General features: G+C 31.2%; 7 protein-coding genes across 14 annotated transcripts; 3 read left to right on the forward strand and 4 right to left on the reverse strand.

The window, feature by feature from the left end:
- Positions 1-85: 85 nt before the first annotated feature.
- On the forward strand, positions 86-2,191 carry LOC124497631 (uncharacterized). Its single transcript, XM_047061302.2, has 5 exons — positions 86-1,098; positions 1,175-1,222; positions 1,294-1,386; positions 1,535-1,666; positions 1,733-2,191. The coding sequence occupies exons 1-5, from the start codon at positions 1,011-1,013 to the stop codon at positions 1,978-1,980; spliced, it is 609 nt and encodes a 202-aa protein (XP_046917258.1). The 5' UTR covers positions 86-1,010; the 3' UTR covers positions 1,981-2,191.
- An 85-nt stretch (positions 2,192-2,276) lies between these two features.
- On the forward strand, positions 2,277-4,767 carry amx (TM2 domain-containing protein 3 almondex). The gene is made up of 2 exons (XM_047061300.2): positions 2,277-2,616; positions 2,690-4,767. The coding sequence occupies exons 1-2, from the start codon at positions 2,359-2,361 to the stop codon at positions 3,080-3,082; spliced, it is 651 nt and encodes a 216-aa protein (XP_046917256.1). The 5' UTR covers positions 2,277-2,358; the 3' UTR covers positions 3,083-4,767.
- LOC124497622 (tRNA modification GTPase MnmE) lies at positions 3,133-4,748 on the reverse strand. The gene is made up of 2 exons (XM_047061290.2): positions 3,938-4,748; positions 3,133-3,885 (listed from the first exon to the last, which is right to left on the reverse strand). Exons 1-2 carry the CDS (start codon positions 4,746-4,748, stop codon positions 3,191-3,193), a joined length of 1,506 nt encoding a protein of 501 aa, XP_046917246.2. The 3' UTR covers positions 3,133-3,190.
- Positions 4,768-8,203: 3,436 nt separating the features above from the next.
- LOC124497616 (uncharacterized) lies at positions 8,204-11,973 on the reverse strand. Of its 5 annotated transcripts, XM_075734340.1 has the most exons (7): positions 11,721-11,973; positions 11,546-11,623; positions 11,112-11,495; positions 10,487-11,053; positions 10,241-10,432; positions 9,779-10,180; positions 8,204-9,024 (listed from the first exon to the last, which is right to left on the reverse strand). In XM_075734340.1, the coding sequence occupies exons 3-7, from the start codon at positions 11,202-11,204 to the stop codon at positions 8,443-8,445; spliced, it is 1,836 nt and encodes a 611-aa protein (XP_075590455.1). In that variant the 5' UTR covers positions 11,205-11,495; positions 11,546-11,623; positions 11,721-11,973; the 3' UTR covers positions 8,204-8,442. The 5 variants fall into 5 exon arrangements, with proteins under 5 accessions (XP_075590455.1, XP_075590454.1, XP_075590453.1 ...); XM_075734339.1 differs by having other exon boundaries at positions 8,204-9,002; positions 9,853-10,180; positions 11,546-11,781; XM_075734338.1 differs by having other exon boundaries at positions 9,853-10,180; positions 11,546-11,781.
- Positions 11,974-12,122: 149 nt separating this feature from the next.
- On the reverse strand, positions 12,123-13,128 carry LOC124497626 (uncharacterized). The gene is made up of 2 exons (XM_047061295.2): positions 13,011-13,128; positions 12,123-12,951 (listed from the first exon to the last, which is right to left on the reverse strand). The coding sequence occupies exons 1-2, from the start codon at positions 13,031-13,033 to the stop codon at positions 12,174-12,176; spliced, it is 801 nt and encodes a 266-aa protein (XP_046917251.1). The 5' UTR covers positions 13,034-13,128; the 3' UTR covers positions 12,123-12,173.
- An 18-nt stretch (positions 13,129-13,146) lies between these two features.
- Positions 13,147-16,348, forward strand: Top3beta (DNA topoisomerase 3-beta). 2 transcript variants are annotated; one of them, XM_047061280.2, is made up of 6 exons: positions 13,147-13,564; positions 13,615-13,734; positions 13,788-13,955; positions 14,016-15,289; positions 15,356-16,065; positions 16,108-16,348. In XM_047061280.2, the coding sequence occupies exons 1-6, from the start codon at positions 13,262-13,264 to the stop codon at positions 16,167-16,169; spliced, it is 2,637 nt and encodes an 878-aa protein (XP_046917236.1). In that variant the 5' UTR covers positions 13,147-13,261; the 3' UTR covers positions 16,170-16,348. The 2 variants fall into 2 exon arrangements, with proteins under 2 accessions (XP_046917236.1, XP_046917235.1); XM_047061279.2 differs by having other exon boundaries at positions 15,356-16,348.
- LOC124497627 (uncharacterized) lies at positions 16,185-22,687 on the reverse strand. Of its 3 annotated transcripts, none has more exons than XM_075734343.1 (7): positions 22,054-22,687; positions 21,843-21,983; positions 21,249-21,766; positions 17,930-18,181; positions 17,110-17,180; positions 16,915-17,053; positions 16,185-16,840 (listed from the first exon to the last, which is right to left on the reverse strand). In XM_075734343.1, the coding sequence occupies exons 3-7, from the start codon at positions 21,714-21,716 to the stop codon at positions 16,688-16,690; spliced, it is 1,083 nt and encodes a 360-aa protein (XP_075590458.1). In that variant the 5' UTR covers positions 21,717-21,766; positions 21,843-21,983; positions 22,054-22,687; the 3' UTR covers positions 16,185-16,687. The 3 variants fall into 3 exon arrangements, with proteins under 3 accessions (XP_075590458.1, XP_075590459.1, XP_046917253.1); XM_075734344.1 differs by having other exon boundaries at positions 21,846-21,983; positions 22,054-22,627; XM_047061297.2 differs by lacking the exons at positions 21,249-21,766; positions 21,843-21,983; positions 22,054-22,687 and adding an exon at positions 18,857-20,185.
- Between the last annotated feature and the right edge of the window lie 36 nt (positions 22,688-22,723).

Consider the following 22,723-nt stretch of genomic DNA (forward strand, 5'->3'; position numbering starts at 1 on the left):
CATCATCATCATTACCATTACCAGCATCAAAGGTTCAATGACAAGTTTTTTTTTCTTTGAATAAAAAACGAATCTGGTTTTTTTTTGCTGCTGCTGCTGTTTTGATCGGGGCAACAAAAAAAAACATTGAGGAAATGGATAATTTATCATGGTCGTTGTGGCTGCTGCTGGTTTTTTTTCATCTTTTTTACTTCAAAAGAAAACATACATTGGCCAGATGTGTCATTTATTTATTGACTAATTCAGTAATAAATATATATAGTGAAATGAATCTTAATTGATTCAAATCAAGTTTGTTTTTCTTACTTCTTCGTCGGCTTTTCATCATTGATGTGTGTGTGTATTTGGTGTGATTGGCACCGAATGACTAGATTTTTTTCTTGATTTAGATCTAGATTTTGGTTATTTTGCGTAAATGAATTCATCCAATCATATGATGGCGATGATGATGATGATGATGATGTTTATGTGCACAAATGAAATAGAATAGAATTGAAACCATTATCCAGAAGGCCGTGGTCAAATAGACCAATCCCAATTTTTCTGATTTTTTTTCTAGTTTGGATATAAATACATCTTGTCAAAGTCGCGTGATTGTTGTTGTTGTTGTTAGACAAAAAAACACTGGTTGTGTTTGTTTGAAGATTTTCATCATCATCTTTGTTTTGTTTTGTTTATTTATTCGGTCGGATGTGCACCACTCTCTTCAAAGTTTTTTTTTCTGTTTGGCCATCCCAATCTACATACACACACTCTCTCTCTATATATATATACACACACAACATATAGTGTGAGACATTCGAATATTTCATTTTTTTTTCGGCATTTTTGATTATTTTGAAAAATTTGACATGACCACCATTTTACGATGATGATAATCATTGGTTGCCATTTTTAGTTTTACTATCATCTATCCAACATCGTTGTTGTGTATCCTCGTTGTTGTTGTTGTTGTTGTTGTCGTCGTCGTCGTTTTTTTCATTTTTTTCCAAGAAAAAACAAAATCCAAAATGAAAACAACATTGATGATTTACGTATTATGTTTGGTGGCACAGATTCTATTGTCGTTATCGATTCAAATTGTTTCAAGCCATAAAGGTAAGTTGATGATTTGTTGATCCGATGATTTCTGTAGATAGAAATTAAAAGATAATTAATTTTATTTTCGTTTCAGATTGCAAATATGAAAAAGGCCGTTGGTTAGATTGTGATCCGGATACTGGTAAGTAGATTATCATCATCATCATCATCATAATCATGGTTCATTGAACAATTTTCTAAATAAATTTTAAGGAATACAAAAACGAATATTACGGCTAAAAACATATAAAGCTCATTTACCTGATTGTATAAAAGAAAAACATATGGAACGACCATGTAAAAAACGTATGTGTTTTTTTTTTTGTTTTCATGACATTGATTTCCGGTTTTGTTCATGAAATTCGAGGTTAAAATTGATCATTGTCGATATTTTAACATTTCGATTTTTTTCTCTTGATTTATTTTCCAAATACACGTGTATATGTGTGTTTAGAATGTAGATATATTAAAGGTGCATGGTCAGATTGTGTCAATGGTATGAGAGAACGTATCGATATAATTCGAACGGATATATCATCATCGCATTGTAAAGCGGAAAAAGTCGTAAATAAATCATGTCGAAAACGTAAGTGTGCCATTGTCCTGTTTTTTTTTTTTTTGTCAAACTTTATATTGATTTTTTTTCAATTAGAATGTACCTATAATAAAACCGAATGGTCAACATGTGAAAAAGGATTGAAAAATAAAACACTTACATTGGCTACGAATCCAGAAACACCAAATAGTCATGATTGTGAACCGGTAAAAAATGTTGTTAAACCTTGTTCGAATAACAGTGGCAACAATAACAACAACATCAATAAAAACAACAAGAATAATGTGAATAAAGTGAAGAAAAATTCTAACAAAAAGAATGGTAATAAAATCACACCGGAATAATAACCCAAATGTATTTTCTGGTCATTTAAACAAAAAAAAAACACAAACACACACAATTTTATCCATTATATTCATCCATAATTTTTACACACATAAATATGAGATGAATTCATCATATAAACCACCACCACCACCAAAGATGAATTCATCATTATTATCATCATCATTTAATAATTCATATATAAAAATAAAATTGAAAAAAAAATTTCAAGTTTTACAAGATTTTTGTTTTTTTTTGTTTCGAATTCAATTATACACATTGTATATGAATGGTCTTTGCTTTTGAGAAAAGAAAATTTTTTATCAAATTGTTTTGATTGATTCGAATTTTTCATTTTTATTTTCATTTCATTTTCATTTTTTTTTTGATTAATCAATATGAAATTCATTTATAGATTATTAATTAATTTAATTTTTTGTCTTTTAATTGCTTTAATTCGTGTACATACCAATGGTGATGATGATATTTCTGCCATGAATATGCTTGCTATTGATGAAAAAGAATCAATGAAATGCTCAACACCACAATGTTCGGATCTGAAACCCGATTGTTTTAAATGTCATTTTAATTATTCTTGTGTTTATGGTACCCAACAGAACACTACCTGTATAGTGTTGAATGATTCAAATTGTTTGGTAAGAGATTTATGATTTTTGGTTCATTTTTTTTTGTTTCAATTTTTTTTTGTTTACTCAATTCACATACAAGGATTATGATAAACCATTTACGAAAACATACCATTGTTCATTTTGTTATCAATTACCACCGGATCTTTATCAATGTCGGCCACAATTTCCATGTCAATTGAATACACGTATAAAAACAATGTGTACAGTTCGTGATGATGTACTTTGTTTAGGTCATAGAAAATTTTATAAATTCACTAGATGTGAATATCAATCTGGCTATAAATGGTCAACTGCATTAATGTTAAGCATTACACTTGGTGGCTTTGGTGTGGATCGTTTCTATCTTGGTAATTGGCAAGAAGGCATTGGTAAATTGTTTAGTTTTGGTGGCCTCGGCATATGGACATTGATCGATGTTATTCTTATTGCCACTGGTTATCTTAAACCAAATGATGGTTCAATCTATGTATGAACAAAAAACAAAACAAAACAAAATCAGTCTTTCAGTTTTTAACACAAATGTTTTCTGTAAATATCAATCAATCAATTGTATTTATTATTAATATACAAGCCAATAACATTATTTTCCAATACAAAAATCTTTGAATAATACATCGAGTACATGTTCAGTGGTAATATCACCAGTCAAACATCCAATATGATATGATGCTTGACGAATATGAAATGATGAGATGGCCAAATCTTTATCAAGATTTTTCATTGTTATTGCCAATTCTTTAGATGTTTCTGTTAAATGCATTACATGTCTTTCATTGCTGAATGCAATCAAATCTTCATTCGTGCCGACATTATGTTCAATTTTTTGTTTGAATTGTTGAATAAAATCATCGAATCCTTCGCTGTTTATACAACTCACATAGATTGGCTTTGACATTTGATTTTTGGCCAAAATTGATGCCAATTCTTGACGTTTATCACTATTGGCTACCAGATCTATTTTGTTTACCAGAAATAATAATTCCGATTCAGATTTCTTTTCAATAATTTTCTTCAAATGATCACTTATAATTAATTTTTTATGACGATAAACTTGGTCAGCATCCACTACCATAATAATTAGATGACATTCTTTGGCTCTTTGAATGGCTTTCTGAATTCCTTGTCGTTCGATTGGATCAACATTAGAATGATCAGCATCTTTTATACCGGCCGTATCAGCTATACAAACACAATTTCCATCAATATCCATCCATGTTTCAACCACATCTCTAGTGGTTCCACTAATTGGCGAGATTATTGAAACATCTTTTTCGGCTGCAAAAAAATCATTAGCGTGAATATAACAGATTGCATAAATCTTACAGACTTAATTTATTGATGAGACTACTTTTGCCAACATTAGCCTGACCAATGATGGCCACATGTAATCCATCTTTGATGAAATCACTTTTCAATTTAGTATTGGCAACATGTTGATCGATTTCTTTTTTTAAATTACAGATATTTACATTCAATTCTTTCATTACATCATCGCCGATCATTTCCTCTTCGCCGAAATCAATAAACGCTTCCATATGAGCCATTAATTTAATTATTTGTTCACGCCATTGATTAAATTTCAAATGTAACATTCCGGACAGGCCACTAAGTGCACGTCGTCGTTGATTTTCTGTACGTGCATTAATTAGATCACGAATACCTTCCGCTTGTATTAGTTGTAGTTTTCCATTCATCAAAGCACGGCGAGTAAATTCACCTTCTTTTGCTGAACGACAGCCACGAATATTGCCAATGACTGTAAGCATTTTACTTATGACAGCCATTGATCCATGTATATGAAATTCACAAAGATCTTCACCGGTATAACTTTTTGGCCGTGGAAACCATAATGTCATTCCTTTATCAATTAGTTCATTGGTATTCGGATCAACATAATCATTGAGACAAGCTTGACGAGGTTTAGCACGTATATGATTGGCTTTACCATTGGTAATTGAATCGATCACATTTAATGTCTCATCACCAGATACTCGTATGACAGCAATAGCACTGCCAGAATTTCTAATATTTGTAGATAATGCAAATATCGTTGAAGCTGATGATTCGAATGAACATTTTTGTATTAATTCAATTGTTTTGATAACGGTTTTATTGTGAATTTTTAAATTTCGTAACATTTCAACGTATACGTTCGGCATGCATGCAAACACAAGATAACTTGGTCTGATCTTTTGCACATGTTTCCACTTTATACCTTGTTGGTTGTTTTCATTGTAATAACTGGCTTTATTTTGAACTTCGGACAAATATAAGCTGGCGAAACCATTGCCAGCAATAATCGAGGAAAGCCAACTATGGGCATCAAATGAAATTGTCAGCTTATGAGATTAGCATACCTAGACATGTCAATCATCTGTTGACCGGAAGCAATGCACTCCCAATATTTGGGCACGGTGAAAAGTATCATCAATCGCTGGATAGATGATGATTTGGTTACAAAAAGATGGTTTCAAGCAATGACAAGTGAAGAAAAAAATGAATTAAAAGCATCGAAATTAAACAAAACACAATTGAGTATTTGGGATCAACGTCTTTCTTCGATTAAATTTCCAGAAGATGTTCTTAAAGCGATGCCACAATTATCTCAAAACAGAAGTATGAAAAGTCTAGACTTTGAATTTCTTTTATTTTTTGATTTTGGATGTTTTGAAGGGATGGTTGAAAGAGGAAGATACGAAAATTTCAAACAACTGGCATTCATTATTTCGAAATTATCATCACGAATGATTTCAAAAATGACTGGTATCATTTTATGATCATCCATCTTGTAACATCATTACATCATTTCTTTTACACATTTGTTTTACACACACAATACACTTTTATTCCCAATGAAAAGTTTAAATAAAGTCTCTTTTTGTTTAATTAAAATGTTTTAATTTGTTTAATCAGAGATAGCCATAAATTTTCATTAACGAACATCAAAACATTTTCCTGCTTAATAATTTGTCTGACACAATAATTGGTTCTGCTTAATAATTTGTCTGACACAATTTTTTCAGATCTTCTCGAGTATTAGGTTTGGAATGCGCAACCAGACTTAGTATTCAAGAAATATTATATTCATTTTTCATGCATCAAAACATTTTCCAAGATTTCTGCGATGAGCGGGGGTCAACTATTTATTTGACATTTTCAACAAACATTTGTAAATACCCGAATTGTGATATTTCAGCTTTTAATCAATTATTATGAACATGTCATATCGGCTCATGAAATAATCAATTCTGGTTCTCGATTACCCACGTAGCCAATATCAACAAACAATTACCTAATTTGTTACAAACTATCATCAGAATTTAACGTAAGGGTATTCAACAAATCATATTTTCAAACAAATCTAATGAAATATATTTATTCTCATTTCTATATTCCAGTAACAATTCTTATATCATTTTAAACAACGAAAATGAAAAAACAGAAAGAAATCCCGTTCGAAAAAAATATAATCATCATCATCACCTTTTTCGTGTTGTTTTACCATATGTTTATATCTATGATTATTAAAATTATTATTCAACACATAAATAATATTGTTTTTATATCAGTATCCGGTTTTTTCAATTGTTTGGTAAATAATCATCAATCAATCAATCAATCAATCAATTTTAATTCACTAATTGAATACACAACCAAAACATATATGATATATTTAATTTATTCTCAAGATAATTTGCAACATTATAATTAATAAAAAAAAATAATAATTATAATTAATTGTATACAAAGTGTGTTCAGATTTTTTAAGCCATAATAAAGGATTTTCATAATTATTTGAACCGATTTTCAGATTCAGACGTCCTCAGACATTTTCAGATCCAAAAAAAATGTCTTTCCGAATGATTTTCAAACTTTCAGACTTTTCTTTTCGTAAATTTACACCAACGTTGTTCACATTGAACATCGGAACGATCGGAAAAATGTGTCGCAACTTGATACTAATCTTCATTATATTTTTCCACTAATCGTTTCAATTTATTATCCTCTTCTTTTTACCATTGTCCACGATTAACAGATTTTTTTAGACAAATTAAGCCAATATTACTTTTCGATATTTGAATTGTATTCAATTTTCGTTCCAATAATTTATCTTAGAACATACTTGGATTCCTTTACCCTTCAAGGAAAATTCCTATTTGACTTTGACGGGACAGTTGATCCAGTTGATCTGTTTCATTTTATTTTTGATTTGTGTTCTAGACACAGATGCTGATTTCAGCAATTTATATGAAATTTTGGGCCTAAACCCTTCCACGATATCATGGAAAATAGGTCTGGTGGTGAAATTTGAAATATGTTCACACCATGATTTTCGCTTCATGCCATACGGGCTTTTATATTTTTTTTTCTTTGATAGTTTGGCCAATTCTTCTTTGTAGAGGCTAAAGAAATTAATATTTTGTAAAGTTTATATATTGGTAGCAAAAATTATTATTTATAAAAGTATTCTTTAAAACTTTTTTTCAAGTATTTTTAATCAAACCATTGTCACAATCATCATAAGAATGAGGTAGAAATATTGTTGAAACCTATGAACAAACACAAAAAAATGGAATATAATAATTCACAATCATTATTAACTAAAATAAAAATAAAAAAGGATATATTGAATATATCAAACATTGTACATTTCATTTAACATGCCTGGTTTTTATGAAGTCCAGTGCCTGAAATTCTTGATGGGAATTTGCTATCGAATAAGCAATATTCATGTAATTATTTGACATTCTGATTGATTGGTAAAGAATGTACTCCGGATGATTGAAAAAAATTTATTGACATATTTAAACAATGAAAATCAACCGAGTTGATCGAAAGAGAGAACACGAGTGTGGATTCTTGGTGTGTGTGTGTTGTTTTAAATGTGGAAGTAAATTTTTTCGTGGTTTTTGTGTCATTCATAAACTTTGTTCCCATATATATTTTGCTGCAGCATGCATGCACATCATCGTCATCATCATCATCAGTGGATTTGTATGGTAACGCTGTTTATTGACTGGATATTGAGTAAATCATTTTTGATTATTTCCTATTTTTCCCAAATGGGTAGAATTTCTATAGACCAGATATTCTATTTCTGGAAAAGCCCAATAGTACAACAATCAAAATTGTCAAACGTATTTAAAAGGTACTATTGATTATAAGCTAAAATTTGGTGGTTCTTCATCTTTATCGTTCAGTGCTTATTCCGATGCTGATCTTGGTGGTGATCGAGAAAATCGTAACTCTACAACTGGCTATTTGGTTTGGTTAAATTGACCAATTATTTGGAAATCTAAACAACAACGATGTGTTGTAGATAACACACGTGAAAGTGAATTTATTGCTGCTCAAAATTGTTTAATTATTAATAATCACAATAGAAATCGTTGCTTCTAAAAATAACTTCAAATTCCATATTTTAGTTTTCGTGTATACAATATATATTTTGATTTGATTAATTTCATCAAAATAAAAAAAAAATTTCATTTGTTTTTTTCAATCAGCAAAACAATGTTTAGAATTACTAACTGCGTGCATTCATATGATGGTTGAATAACTTTCACCATATGAACCAGGATTTTATCGAAAATTTGAAAAGAATTTCGTTTTTATTAAAGGTAAAGAATGTTTAAAAAAATGGGCAAGAAAAAAATATGAAAACAATATATAATGAAAAAAACAAGAGAAAAATATTCTTCAAAGTTTGTTTGATGTGTGATTAATTCAAAGTAAAAAAATCGATTCGAGTGATTCATTTGAAAATTTCAAATGTATTTCGTCAGTTGATAATTATTATCGAATGATTTTACTGTTTTTTGTTGTGACAGTTCATACGAAGAAGGGAGCGATCGGTGTACGTCGTTGTTCCGGTAAACAATGAAGAGGAACATTGTTTTTCGATTGAAGAAAAATTCGCGCTTGTTTCGTCACCTCTTTCTGTGCGGCTGTTTGTCCGGTTGCCAATAAAAACCATTGGTTGTTGTTGGCCACAATATTGCTGGAATGTTTCAGTTCCATGTTCGATTCGTTGTCCGATGTGATCGGACTGATTGCCATGGTTGTTTCTGATTCCGAATTGACTTGGTTCGAGGAAAAAAGACGCATTCGAGATCTTGTCGTACGAAGTTTTCGTCGACGACGAACTCTGCTCGGTAATGTTCTTGTGAATGTTGCTGCTGTTTCGCTGCTGGTAGTATTGGTCATCTTTGGTAAGATGTACAATGGCTTCTTTGGTCGAGGTTCGGTTGTTGTGTCCGATTCTGGTATTGCTGCAGTTTGAAATGGGATTTCCGGTCCCATATTGACCAATTGTATGGGGTAATAAGCTGTTGTGTCCACTGACGATGATGGCATTGTCAATGTAATTATTGTCGATGTATTTGGTTCCACTGATTGATTCACGTTTTGCGTCTATTTAATGATGAGAATAGATCAATAGTTAGAATCATCTCTAATTGAACATACAGGTGAGACATGCAGTGCAAAAAAGCAAGACACTTATGGTGAAGGAAATGAAACTTTTTTGTCTGGATACATAGTGTTGAGGAAAGGAATCATCATCAAGTTTGCTTGAAAACCGATCAAAAATTAGAATGTGCAACCCTTGTGTGCATTGAAAGGACAATTCAATGTGTGTGATTGTGCAAAAATAAAAACAAAACTGATATATATTGCTGGTGCCGAAACAAAACAAAAACAAGAAAAAACCAAAACTTACAATCAATGGATTGTCCATTCAATGATGTCGTTGTAGATTTGATTAATCTAATTTGATCATGGTTTTGATTGGTCAATAGGGTTGTTGTATTATTATTATTATAATGGATTGTATTGAAACTATCTGTATTTATGTTATTATTGGCTGTTGTCATTATTGCTACTATCATCATCAGATATTACATAATTATAATTATAGTCATTATTAAATGAATCATTATCGTTTGTCAATGGCAATGACATTGGAACATTATTATGATGTTCCAATAATTGTTTGGCTGCTAACCCTTCCCCAACACTATGCATTTGATTATTTATATATGACTAAAGTGTTTGTTGTATAATAAAATTGAGAAAAAAATTAAAAGCATAACGTTTAAAATAAATCAAAGATTTGAATCGAAAAATGGTTAATTATTGATGAAATGATGAATGTGTTGATACTTACAATATCTTGATTATTGGATTCGAATGGATTGGATATCACAGAAATATTAGACATTGGTGTCAATGGTATATAACCATCATTATGTCCATTGTCCATTATCGATGCATTATTGTTATCGATAGCCATCGAGTATGGTGTACTACTGTTCAATTGACCTTCTGTTTTATTGCCAATCAATGATGATGATGGTGGTGGTCCCATTTGACTAATAATACCATTGTTATTATTATTGGCTACTGTTGGTGATGTATGGAGGATATTCTTGTTGACTGTTAATACTGCTGGTTGCTTTTTCAAGAATGTTCCCACACCGGGTGACATACATTTATTGGGTGATATTGTCGATATGACGAATGATGATTGTGGCGAGAATAATTGATCATCCTGAATGAATGATTTACTCTGAACAAATGGTGGTCATGTCAATCAGAATTAGAATATATTATTATGGAAAAATCTTACCGGTGTTTCAAATAAAATTTCCTCGCTATTCGATTCGATTTGTATTTTTTCATTCGTTTCTGTGGTCGGCGAACGAACACCTGAATTGATGAATGGGTTGCTACTGTTACTTAGCATTACATCCATCATTGCATACTGTTTATTTCGATTTAATCGACCATGATTCATCGTTGTTTTTAAAGGTGAAACATTCTAAAATAATTACAGAATTAAACAAGAAAATGGAACCACACACATGAAGGTTACCTCTTTATTTTTCGATTTAATCATCATAATCGAATGATCCGATTGTGATGGTGGTGTATAGAGGTATGGTGTTGATATTGAATTCGTAATAACTTTAGATGATATGGGCGTATCAAATTGTAACGGAGTGAATGGTTTTTTTCCTGACGATTGATGTTCACCATTATCAGTCATATTCATTTTGATTGGCGAAATGAATGATGAAACATTCGACATGTCTGGCTGTGTTTGATATCCACTACTGAATGCATCAATATAGCAGCTAGCATCAGTGTTGATTCGTTGTTGATGATCATCTTCATTGATCAGGGTTGAATTTTTAGTGGGTGAAATCATCAAACTACGTAATGGTGATGATTTGATGGCTGAAACAAGATCATTAACATCCTGTATTTCGGATAGTTCACATTCAAGCATTTCTCTTTGGCTCGAATCGAAAAGATCGCTAAAATCATTTAAATCGTCGTCGGTATTTGACGTACTATTTACAGCGTTTGTTTCATTATTGTTGTTGTTATTCGGCACATTTGTGATCGAATAAATCAACGTTGATGTGACGACTTTTTTCTGCCGAAAAAATAAACAGCTGATTAGTTTTTATCGATTTAAGAATAGTGTTTATTACCATAGGACTAGTTGTTGTTGTTGTTGTTAAAGTTGAAGTCTTTTTCTTTTTAATACGTTTCTTGAATTCGGCAAATGGGATACCTTCTTTCATAGCTTGAGCTTTACGTTTCAATGTAGAATTCCAATGATTTTTGATTGCATTATCAGTTCGACCGGGTAATAGCTTGGCAATCTTTGCCCATTGATTGCCATGTATAGTATGTGCTTGTATGATCGTTCGTTCTTCCTGATCAGTCCATGCAGATTTCACAATATCGGGATTCAGATGATTATGCCACCTTTCACGACATTGTTTACCGATTCGACCGTCCAAATATTTCGCTATGATTGTCCATTTTTTTGGGCCATATTTTTTGACCAATTCCACGATTTTTTCATCCTCCTACAAAACACAATTAAATTATTGAAATAAGTAAAATTTGTGATTATTACTTTTGGTGTCCAAGGTCCTTTAATTAGTCTAGGACAGAGGTCGGCAACCTGCGGCTCTTTGGATGTGAAGATGCGGCTCTTTAGTTCCATACGAAAATATTATTTTTTTTATCAAAAAAAAACATTTAAAAATCGTTATGACTGATAATCGTTCTGATATATTGTTGGATATTACCGCGAGTATTTTTATATTAAAATATAGTATGTGCCAACCATCGCGTACACATACCACTCAAGTACAGTTAAACCCCGTTTAGTGCTGATTCGATATAACGCTGTTTTTTTAACAATGTTACATTCTATATTAAGGGCTAAAAACTCGCTTAACGCTGTATGATTCGCTATAACACTTTTCGTGTTTTTTTTTGAATTTTGAATGATCATCATATTTATCATCATACTATATATAAAAGAGTAAGCCAATTAGTGTCTGTATGTATACATCCAACAGTAGGAAATGCCTTTGAGCAGTGCTTTTTGAGAATGCTTTCAGCGCCATCTGTCGGTGAAAGGTTTTTGAAGTGAGTGAAAATATGTGTCTGTGCATGAAACGATATATATTATAGCGAAAATTGGATTAACTAGTAATTTTTTTTTTATTTAATTACAAACAAATATTTTTTTTTTCTCAATCAATTTTTTCAAATTTAGGCATAGTAAGATGTGTTTGTTGACGATTTTTTCGTATCAAATCCATATAACGTTCATATCTTTGTTGTTTTGTTTCGGCCTGTGGAACATTATCGATTGTATACAAAATATTCTGTACATATGATTGTGGATCAAATTCTTCGGCTTCTTTGATTTGTGCCAAAATTTCGGCACGAAATTGTTTTTCCTTGGCAATATTTCTTTCAAGTATACGACGTTTAATCATGGCTAAATTCTTTTTTCGCCATTTTTTTCGTTGATGTTTTTTCATTTTACGATGTCGTACCCAGGTTAGATGAGTGAAACGATTCGGATCTTTGTGTTTATAATAATCGGCACGTTTTTCTGTTGATACATTATTCATCGTTGTTGGACAAATAATTGGTTCATTTTGTTTAGAAAATGGTGATTGAATTATAATTTTATCATTATTATATTTAGGATTCCAAGTAATCAATGGATTTATGAAATTTTCAATTGAAATCGTAGCATTTGAATTGATCATCAAATGTAATGATAATGCAGCACAATATAAAGGGTGAGTAGATGGATGGAAATCTAATATAGGCAATTTATTATTCTCAGCTCCATTATCGCCGGCAAAAGTTTCACGGTGTTTTTCCGGTAATCGAATAATTTGTTTTGATAAATTTTCATTTGTAGCCGATACAATCAAAGCCAATGGTTTCCTAGTAATTTTCGGTGATATTGTTGTCATAAAATGGCCATACTTTGCCGACGATGATGAAGCAAGCCTTTAATAATAATAAAAAAAATTAATTAAAATAATTAATAATAGAATGGTCATTCAAACCTAAGAAATCTTGAAGAATTCATCGTCAAAAAAAAAAAAAAAATCTTTTGAAGAATTTTAATTCTTTACAACACAGAACACCACATGATACACACACACACAATTTACACACAACAATGATCACTTGGATATCAATAGTTGTATTCGATTCTTTGTGTTGTTGTAACAATAATAAAAATGACTTGAATTTAGAAATTCAAATCTAAAGTTTTAGAATATTTTGAATTTTTATTTTTCAAATCAAAACGATAATGTCGGTATTGATGATTGCCGAGAAGCCTTCATTGGCTCAATCATTGGCGCAGATATTATCTAATGGAAATATGACAACAAGAAAAAATGCCGCTTGTCCAGTTCATGAATATAAAGGCATATTTTATGGACAAAATGTTTTGTTCAAATTTACATCGGTTTGTGGCCATGTTTATACGGCTGATTTTGAAAGACGTTTCAAGAATTGGGATACCAGTGATCCGGTAGGATTATATTCAGCCAAAATTGTACGTGTCGAAGCTAATCCGAAAATGAAATTGGTCAATTTTCTACAGAAAGAGGTGAGTTATTATTATAACCATAAATTTGGCTTATTATTTTTTTGTGTAAGGCTCGTGGTTGTAGATTTCTTGTCCTGTGGCTTGATTGTGACAAAGAAGGTGAAAATATATGCTTCGAAGTTATTGATACCATTTCAGGTGTCATGAACATTTCATTCCGAAATCCTCAGGTAAATGTTTTCAAGTGAAACTTGAATCCAATGAAATTCACTAATTATTTCAGACTGTTTTTCGAGCATATTTCAGTGCCATCACACAAAAAGATATTCTAGATGCATTTAATAATCTTCGTCTACCAAACAAATTGGAAGCTCTTTCTGTTACTGCTCGACAAGAACTTGATTTAATTGTTGGCTGCTCATTTACACGTTATCAGACTAGATATTTTCAAGTGAGTTAGAATTTTTTAATTTCAAAAAGAAATCAATCAATAATAATTTCTGCCGAAAAGGGAAAATATGGTGATCTTGATAGTACGCTCGTATCATATGGTCCGTGTCAGGTGCCAACTTTAGGATTCTGTGTACAACGTCATGATGACATTGAATCATTTAAACCACAACCATATTGGACAATGTCGGCCGTTGTTGCACCTGTCAATTTTTCTCGTGAATACCTTACGATGGAATGGATGGGTGAACCAGAATTTAATAATGGAAAAATTAAACAAATTCATAATTCACTTAAAGATGTTAGACGTGGAAAAATTGTATCGATCAAAAAAACAACAAAAACAACTGGTAAACCAAAAGCATTGAATACGGTTGAATTATTGAAAGTGGCTAGCGCTAAACTTGGTATTGGTCCACATACAGCCATGCAGATTGCCGAACGCCTTTATACTCAGGGTTACATTAGTTATCCTCGAACAGAAACAACATTATATCCGAAAAATTTTGATTTTACCCACGTATTAGAATCACAAAGATTTAATAATGTTTGGGGACCTGATGTTCGTGATTTATTGAGCCAAGGATTTTCACCACCTCGTTCTGGACATGATGCCGGTGATCATCCACCGATTACGCCAATGAAAGCGGCCACGCCAGCAGAACTTGGTGGTGATGGTTGGCGTGTTTATGAATACATTACACGTCATTTTATGGCTACACTATCGACCGATATGATTCATGATGTTGTCACTGTCATAGCTGAAATTGGATCTCAATCATTTCGAACGTCGTGTTCGGAATTAAAACATCCTGGTTTTACAAAATTTCTACCAAAAGGTTCGGCATTGAATGAAAAATCTATACCATCACTATTGAAGGAAAATGATGAAATTCTGATATCAGAAATAAAAATCAACAATCATGTGACGCAGGCACCAAGTTATCTATCTGAAGCGGAATTAATTTCATTGATGGAAAAACATGGTATCGGCACAGATGCATCAATACCGACACATATAAATAATATTTGTCAAAGAAATTATGTAAAAATTTCCAACGGACGACAATTGATACCGACAAAATTGGGCATACTTTTGGTACATGGTTATCGTAGGATCGATAATGATCTAGTATCATCGAATATTCGTTCAGACATGGAAAAAGAATTGAATCAAATAGCCAAAGGTTTAGCCGATTTTGAAATTGTATTGCAGAAAAATATTGATTATTATCGTGGAAAATTTTTACGTTTCATTGAAACAATTCATCTTATGGATGAACTTTTTTCCAAAAATTTTACATCTTTAGTTGAAACGGGTAAACCATTTTCAAAGTATGTTAAATCAATCTATCTTTTCAATCTATTTTGATAATGGATTTTTTTTCTATTGTTTTTTAGATGTGGAAAATGTAAACGTTATATGAAATTGATAGAAACCAAACCAGAAAGATTAGTATGTGCCATTTGTAATGAAGCATACAATCTACCGGGCAATGGAAGCATTAAAACCTACAAAGAAGTACAATGTCCCATTGATGATTTTGATCTGCTTTATTTTAGTGGACAAAAAAATTTTATATTCTGCCCCAATTGCTACAATAATCCACCATTTGAAGATATGGCCAAATCAATGGGTTGTTATCGTTGTACAAATGATGATTGTAGTTTTTCTATGCATCGAAATACACTTGGTCCATGTCATGCATGTAATTACAGTGGCCAATTAATATTGGATCAAGGATCTGGACCTAATTGGAAATTTCTTTGTAATAATTGTACATTTTCGATGACATTATTTAAAGGTGCATCCAAAGTGGCTATCGATCGTCAACGATGTCAATCATGTCAATCAAATTATTTGATGATCAAATATCAATCGGAAAAATTACGAAAAGAAAGTGGTATGACCGATTTTCTTGGTTGTTTATGGTGTTCACCTGAATTACATAACGTCGTTGAAGCTATACAAAATTATTCACGAAGTTTTAATCAATCACAAAATGGTGGCAGTGGTGGTGATCGTGGCGGTTATCCCCATCATTATAATGGACGAGGAGGTAGTGGCCGTGGTGGCAATAATAGTCGTGGTAGTCGAGGAATAGGAAGAGGTGGACATTCATCTCGTGGTGGTGGTCGAGGAACAGGAAGAGGTGGATATTCATCTCGTGGTGGTGGAAGAGGATCTAGAGGTCGTAGTTTTCGTGGAAGATAAGATAATATTGAAATGAATACATTAATCAATTCATTTATTTTATTTATCCATCAAAAAAATTTTTTTTTTTTTCATTTGTCAATTCTAAAATAAACAAATAATATTAACCGGGAAAATAATAATAAATATGTGGGAAAAAATTTTGGAATATCGATTGTTGAAAGTCGATGATGAAGGAATATAGATATCGATAGTAATTTTTTTTTTTTTTTGTGTGTGGGTGTGTATGTGTTGAAATCATGAGATTGATAAAAATTTTTCTTGGTCCAAATTTTTTTTGTTTGTTTGTCATTCTGGAAATGTTACAATGTCGAGAATGTGGTAAAGTTTCATGTTTTTTTTTTGTTCCAAAAATTGCCGGAATGAATAATAATTTTATATGTTCAAGCTACGGTTTCACCTTTATCCTGTCTTCCAAATGATTGATTGATTCATTTTAATTTGTGAAAAAGTAATGTGTAATTTAAGGTGGTGGTGGTGGTGGTGGCGGTGAATGGCAGGTAATTGAAATGTAATCATTAAATAGCCTGAATATCTTTTAATGTTGTTTCCACTTCTTCTTGTAGTAGTTGAGATTTTTCACGTTCACCAGATAAATCTTCTTCAAGACGATCAACTTCTGATTGTAGTTTTTGAACAGTACGTTCAGTCAATTCGGCACGTGTTTCAGCCTAATTATTATATGATATATAAAGTGAAGAAAATTTTAAAATTTAAATCATTCATTCATTCATTGCCATCTAACCTCTTTAAGTTTTGCCGAAAGCATTTTAATACGATTCTCGTATGTTTGTTCACGTGTATGGGCTTTTTCTTCATTTGCTTCCAATGATTTTAGATTATTACCAACAATCCTCAATTCACTTTCTAATTCGGCAGCTTTGCTATTCAAAAAACAAAAATTATCATCATTCACCATTGAAATCAATGAACAACAAACCTTTCATTTTTCGAAGCACGTTCTTCGGCACGTTCAAGATCAGCTTCAAGCATGGCAATTCTTCGAGCCATCTTTGAAAAATTTTCAATTCATTAAAAAAAATTAATTAATTTCAATTCATAATAAACACATTCACATCCACAGATCATCAACACACACACACACACAAAAAAATGTCAAATCCATGCCCATTACGGATAATTATTTAAAGATAAAAATACACAGAGATAAACCTAAAGTGACAAACTGATTAATAATGAACCTATAGAATAGAATCGATCCGGATTTGGTACATAACACTCACACTGACGGACTGACTGACTGACTGACTGACTCAGCAGACTGATTGACACCACATTGGCAGCATTATTTTTTATTTGATCAATGAATAAACTCCGATCAATCAATCAATCAATTTATTAATTAAAATTGAAATGATAATTTTTTTTGTTTTATTTCAACATTAAATATTTATTATTCAAATTTTCTTTTTAATTATGAGGAAGACAACAAAAAAAAACGATAATGATAAATGAATGAAAAAACAATGACAATTTTTTTTTTTGACCAACAATAACAAGGAAAAACGACAAAACATCATAGATCAGATCATGACATAGTCATCGCTTTCATATACTAAAAATAAAAAAGTAAAAAAAAAAACGGAAACGAAACAAGGAAATTGATTATTGATTGGATTTGATTTTTTTCTGGGCATCCGAAATGGATTTGTATACCAAATTTTTCATTTTTTTTGTGCGTGTGTTTTATTTTTTGACCTGTGTATGTGTATATGTGTATGTATGGTGACCTTTCTTACCTCTTCATATTTTTTATCCGATTCTTCAGCAATCTGTCGTGCCTGTGTTAATTGTGCCTCCAAAAATGATATACGATCATCTTCCATATTGGTTTTTGTTTCCAATGTTTTTCTAATACGTTCACTTTCATCCGCTGCTTGTTGTGCTTCCTCTAATTTCATCATCGTTATACGTAAACGTTCTTCAGTTTTTTCCAGATTATCTTCAATCATTTGTATACGACGATTTAATGTTGATACTTCGGATTCGGCCTATAAATTTCATTTTTTTTTTTTTTTTGTTTTGCGTCATAAACATATTTTCATAGAAAGAGAGAGAGAGAGAAAGAGAAAAATTTCATTTGAAAAAAAATTGTTTTGAATTATTGATTGGGTGCTTGCTCTCGTATGTTTTTCAATGTAATAAATTTTCAAATTTTCATCACATCATCAACAAATGACCAAAAAAAAAAAAAAAAAAAAACAAAAACTTTTGATTTCAATCAAATTGATCTAAAATTTGTTTTTTGTTTGGAATTTAACAAACAAACAAAAAAAACTGTTGCAATCGGATAAAATAAAGTCGTTTGTTGAAATCAAACGAATAATGCACACACACACACACAATAAAATGGTATAATCAAAGAAAAAAAAAACATTAAACCGCACCCAATCATCATATCATTGATTAGAATGTCAAATCCGCTCCTCGTTAAAACAAAAACAAAAAAAAAACATTGGATAATCCGCATATATCAATATAATGGTTGATTGGAGATAAGAATATGCAAAAAAAAGAAAATACTGACTGAATCATTCGGTCAAAACATTCACAATAATAATCGATTGTTTTTTTTCGATGGTTCACACATGTTTTATGGAACAATTCGATTCGAAATAAAATGAATGTGGCAAACAAAAAAAAAAGTGAAAAACGAAAAAACTTACTTCTTCACGGCGACGTTTTTCAACCTGATATTTTTGATGATTTTCTTGTGCCGCTTCTTGACTTGCTTCAAGATCCTCTTTCATGGATCGCATTTTTTTCTTCAACACATCCAACAATGAACCTTGATTGGCCATTTTTTTTGCTTTTTGTTTTTTTGTTTTTTGATTCAATTCAATTGAAAAGATGCAAAATTTGTTTGTTGATACAATTTTATTCAACAAAGAATTACAAATTGAAAATGATGTTTTCAGATGAAAAACAAAAACAAAACAAATATATAAATCAATTTGGTCCCAAATTGTAATTTGGTGGTGGCAGTATTAGAAGAGGAATGGATCAAAGTGTTCCCGAAATACGGAATGAATTAATCAATGGAATGATGATCACATTTATAAACAGACAAACGTACACACATACACAACACTGAAGATGCAATTTCAAACGAACCAAGTGTGAACAACTACAACAACAAAAAAAAAATTCAAGAAACCAGTGATTTCGACGACGACAACGACGATGATGATAATTTAGATGATGATAACAGTCGTTTTTTTCAAATAGATATATCGTTATCACACACACACAACAAATTTATATATGCAAAATAACTTGAAAAAGACAACAATCAAACCAACACCACCAACAACAACAACAACACCACTACAATCAAGAAATATAGGCGACAAATTCTGGAATGACTTGTATTTATGTATGGACACTATGTTTGCACTATTGTTTGGAACAACAACAACAACAACGATGAAAACATGACCAAACCCGAAATCAAATTTCTGTTGTTTTTCGTTGTTTTATTTAACACCACCACCACCATCAACTATAGAAAAAAAAATTGTACCTATGGATACCGGGAACACAAGTTTTTTTTTACAGCAGCAACATTAAAGATCATCATCATCATCATATCATTATTATCATCAATAGGAAGAAATGTCGTTCAAATACAAGAACAGAACACCAGAAAACACAACAACAACAAGAGAACAGGTAGTTGTGCAATTCAGGATCCACTATTTTTTTAATGATAATGATTGTAGTGGTTGGTTGGTTAGTTAGTTAGTTGGTAACATTATCGTCAATGATGAATATCCTGAATCATCATCATCAGAAGAAGAAGAAAAAAGCCACGCCAAAATTGAAAAACTAGAAACAAAAATTACAATTTTGAAAATAAAAATGGGAATAAAAACATACACACACACACACATTGATAGTAGTCAAGAGTTTGATTGTCCTCGAAGCTCATATACATTTTTTTTTATTTGAGGGAAAGCAGCCGCATTGGATCCTACCACTTAAAACCCAACACACACACACACACAATATACACACACAGACACGACCATATTTTGAAAAAAAACATAACCTAACCTAACTGATGATGATGATGATGATGATATGGCCAGATGTGAAACGAATCCATATATACATTATATATATGATGAACCACACATATCACACACACACAAACACACACATTTAAAAAGGCGGTGGCCCCATTTAAATAAAACACACAGTGTGTCTGTGTGTGTGTGTGTGATTATTATTATTTTGAAGGTTGAATCCTGAATTTATATAAAATGAATGAATGAATGAATGAATCTAGCAGCATTAAAAACAAATGATGAATGAATGAATCGCCAAATAAATAAAATATACATGTGTGTTTCTCATTCTATGATTCATTGAAACATCACACAGACACACACACATACGGGGTTAGTGAGAATTGAGAGAATCCTAAATCTTCAAAAAGGGGATTAATTAATACAATAGATTCAAGCACGACATCTAGTATTTAAGAATCTAAATAAAATGATAATTTAAATAACAACAGGTGTTGTGATTTATATTTAAAAAAAAACCATTAATTTACACACACACACACACACACATGCACAGAATAAAGGTTGGCTACTTATTACTGACTAAACTATCAATTAAAATATCTCCTATGTGACTAATAATAATAATTTTTATGTTTTAGTTGCCCATCAACTCTTGTCGTGATGTATCATTAGGACAACAACAACAACAACAATAAACAAAAATGATGAATATGAATATAAAAACAGAACAACACACGATTTGGAATGATGACCAATAGGAATTTGTCTGTACATATTTTTTTTTGCCATTGTCATCATCATCATCATCATGATGATGATGACTTGTGGAACAAACAAAAAAAAAAGGATGATTGTCAAATTTTTTGTTGTCGTAGACAAAAGTCATTGTTATATGATGATGATGATGATGATGAAAACACAATTTACAGACATGCATACACAAACACACCTAATTACGAGCGAGTTATTGAATTGAAAAAAAAATTCATATTTTTCATGTATGCAGTATGTGTTGAATACAAACCTTTTTCAATTGATTCTGTTTCAAATCTTTGATCTCATTTGCAATAATGCTAAATTTAAACAATGTATTTGAATACATTGGTGAACCGAATGCCAGTCCTGGATAACCGGCTGATGATTGTCGTTGATTTTGTCGTTGTCGACGACGTTGTATGTCTTCAGTTTGTAAGCTTGAACAACGTAAATATGATATATCATCATCGTCATCGTTATTATTATTATCATTTGATGATTCTCGACCATTATTTTCTATTTCATTATCGATCAATGTTGATGATGAATGATTATTAATTTCATGATTATTATTACGGTCAATAATGCCATTATTATGATGTGAATTATGATTACGATGTTGATCAAGAATTGTCATTTCATTTAAATCCATTGTTTCAATACCATCACCATCGGTACGTTGGATATTAACAATGTTTGGCTCAAAATCACAACCATCCGCAGGTTCTCGTTCCATTTTCTTTTTGTTGTTGTTGTTTTTCAACTGGATGAAATTATGAAAAATATCTATACACCAGAATATGAGCCAAAACAAAACAAAACAAAAAAAATTAATTTTTGAAATGAAACAAGAAAAACTTACCACAAAAAAAATAAACTCAAAGAATGAAATTAATCAACAATTCAAATTGGAAAAAAAATCAATCAATCGATTCAACATTATGCATGATGAATCATGTATCATCAATATGTGAACCAAGATATGATTCGAATGTCTGTTCAACTGTTGGCAAACAAAACGAAAAAAAAAACGTGAAAAAAGTTAGAACAAAAAAACGGTTAAATCAACATACGTTTATCGAACACCATCAACATTCATATTTTATATCTCAAGTCTTATAGTAAAATTGAGCTAGGTCTTTGGAATTTACACTTGTTGCTTTGTGTTTTTTGTTTCTGGTCTATAATCAACAAATGATGATGATGATGATGATAAACAAATTATGATTTGCGGGCGTGTGTATCAGAGTGTGTGTGTTTGTGTTTGTGTATGATACGTTACTCAGTTTAGTTTTAGTTTATTTTTAGCTGAAAAAAATACTTATACTTATTATTTATTGCTTACAAGAGCATCAAATCTGCAATGTGTATGTGAGTGGATGGATGGATGGATGGATGTGAAAGAGAAAAAGAGTGGAAAAGAATGTGTGTGTGTGTGATGAACGAATTTTGTTGAGCCGAATCATCGATCCCGATTTGAATTTTGAAATCGAAAATTGAAAATCAATCAATCAATGTTTATGGGGTTAGTTTAGAATTGATGATCATTCATTATTATTGAAGAGATTCAATGGTGTTAAGGAAATACTCGGGGCTTTGAAGTATAAGTTGTTGCAAAATATTATGGATTAAATCATGGCCAAATGTTCTTCACATTCACAATCATGTACGAATTTGATTTTTAGAATTTCTAGTTTACCACAAAAATAAAACAGTTTATCGTTTGTTTTCCGGAATATTTTT

This window comes from Dermatophagoides farinae, chromosome 9 (genome assembly GCF_024713945.1).
Source record: "Dermatophagoides farinae isolate YC_2012a chromosome 9, ASM2471394v1, whole genome shotgun sequence".
Classification (NCBI taxonomy): Eukaryota; Metazoa; Arthropoda; class Arachnida; order Sarcoptiformes; family Pyroglyphidae; genus Dermatophagoides; species Dermatophagoides farinae.

Excerpts from the sequence above, each read along its gene's own strand:
- LOC124497622 (XM_047061290.2), bottom strand. The coding sequence starts at position 4,748 with ATGTTACGAAATTTAAAAATTCACAATAAAACCGTTATCAAAACAATT. Across the intron at positions 3,886-3,937 it reads TAGTCTCATCAATAAATTAA|CCGAAAAAGATGTTTCAATA; the intron begins GTCTGTAAGATT and ends ATTTTTTTGCAG.
- amx (XM_047061300.2), top strand. The coding sequence starts at position 2,359 with ATGAAATTCATTTATAGATTATTAATTAATTTAATTTTTTGTCTTTTA. Across the intron at positions 2,617-2,689 it reads TGAATGATTCAAATTGTTTG|GATTATGATAAACCATTTAC; the intron begins GTAAGAGATTTA and ends TTCACATACAAG.
- Top3beta (XM_047061279.2), top strand. The coding sequence starts at position 13,262 with ATGTCGGTATTGATGATTGCCGAGAAGCCTTCATTGGCTCAATCATTG. Across the intron at positions 13,735-13,787 it reads TTTCATTCCGAAATCCTCAG|ACTGTTTTTCGAGCATATTT; the intron begins GTAAATGTTTTC and ends TAATTATTTCAG. Across the intron at positions 15,290-15,355 it reads ACGGGTAAACCATTTTCAAA|ATGTGGAAAATGTAAACGTT; the intron begins GTATGTTAAATC and ends ATTGTTTTTTAG.
- LOC124497631 (XM_047061302.2), top strand. The coding sequence starts at position 1,011 with ATGAAAACAACATTGATGATTTACGTATTATGTTTGGTGGCACAGATT. Across the intron at positions 1,223-1,293 it reads AGATTGTGATCCGGATACTG|GAATACAAAAACGAATATTA; the intron begins GTAAGTAGATTA and ends ATAAATTTTAAG. Across the intron at positions 1,387-1,534 it reads GGAACGACCATGTAAAAAAC|AATGTAGATATATTAAAGGT; the intron begins GTATGTGTTTTT and ends ATGTGTGTTTAG.
- LOC124497627 (XM_075734343.1), bottom strand. The coding sequence starts at position 21,716 with ATGGAACGAGAACCTGCGGATGGTTGTGATTTTGAGCCAAACATTGTT. Across the intron at positions 17,054-17,109 it reads CGTGCTTCGAAAAATGAAAG|CAAAGCTGCCGAATTAGAAA; the intron begins GTTTGTTGTTCA and ends TTTTTTGAATAG. Across the intron at positions 16,841-16,914 it reads TTTCGGCAAAACTTAAAGAG|GCTGAAACACGTGCCGAATT; the intron begins GTTAGATGGCAA and ends TATAATAATTAG.
- LOC124497616 (XM_047061282.2), bottom strand. The coding sequence starts at position 11,635 with ATGGAACTAAAGAGCCGCATCTTCACATCCAAAGAGCCGCAGGTTGCC. Across the intron at positions 11,496-11,545 it reads AAGGACCTTGGACACCAAAA|GAGGATGAAAAAATCGTGGA; the intron begins GTAATAATCACA and ends TGTGTTTTGTAG. Across the intron at positions 10,433-10,486 it reads TTAAATCGAAAAATAAAGAG|AATGTTTCACCTTTAAAAAC; the intron begins GTAACCTTCATG and ends TAATTATTTTAG.
- LOC124497626 (XM_047061295.2), bottom strand. The coding sequence starts at position 13,033 with ATGAATTCTTCAAGATTTCTTAG. Across the intron at positions 12,952-13,010 it reads AATTCTTCAAGATTTCTTAG|GCTTGCTTCATCATCGTCGG; the intron begins GTTTGAATGACC and ends TTATTATTAAAG.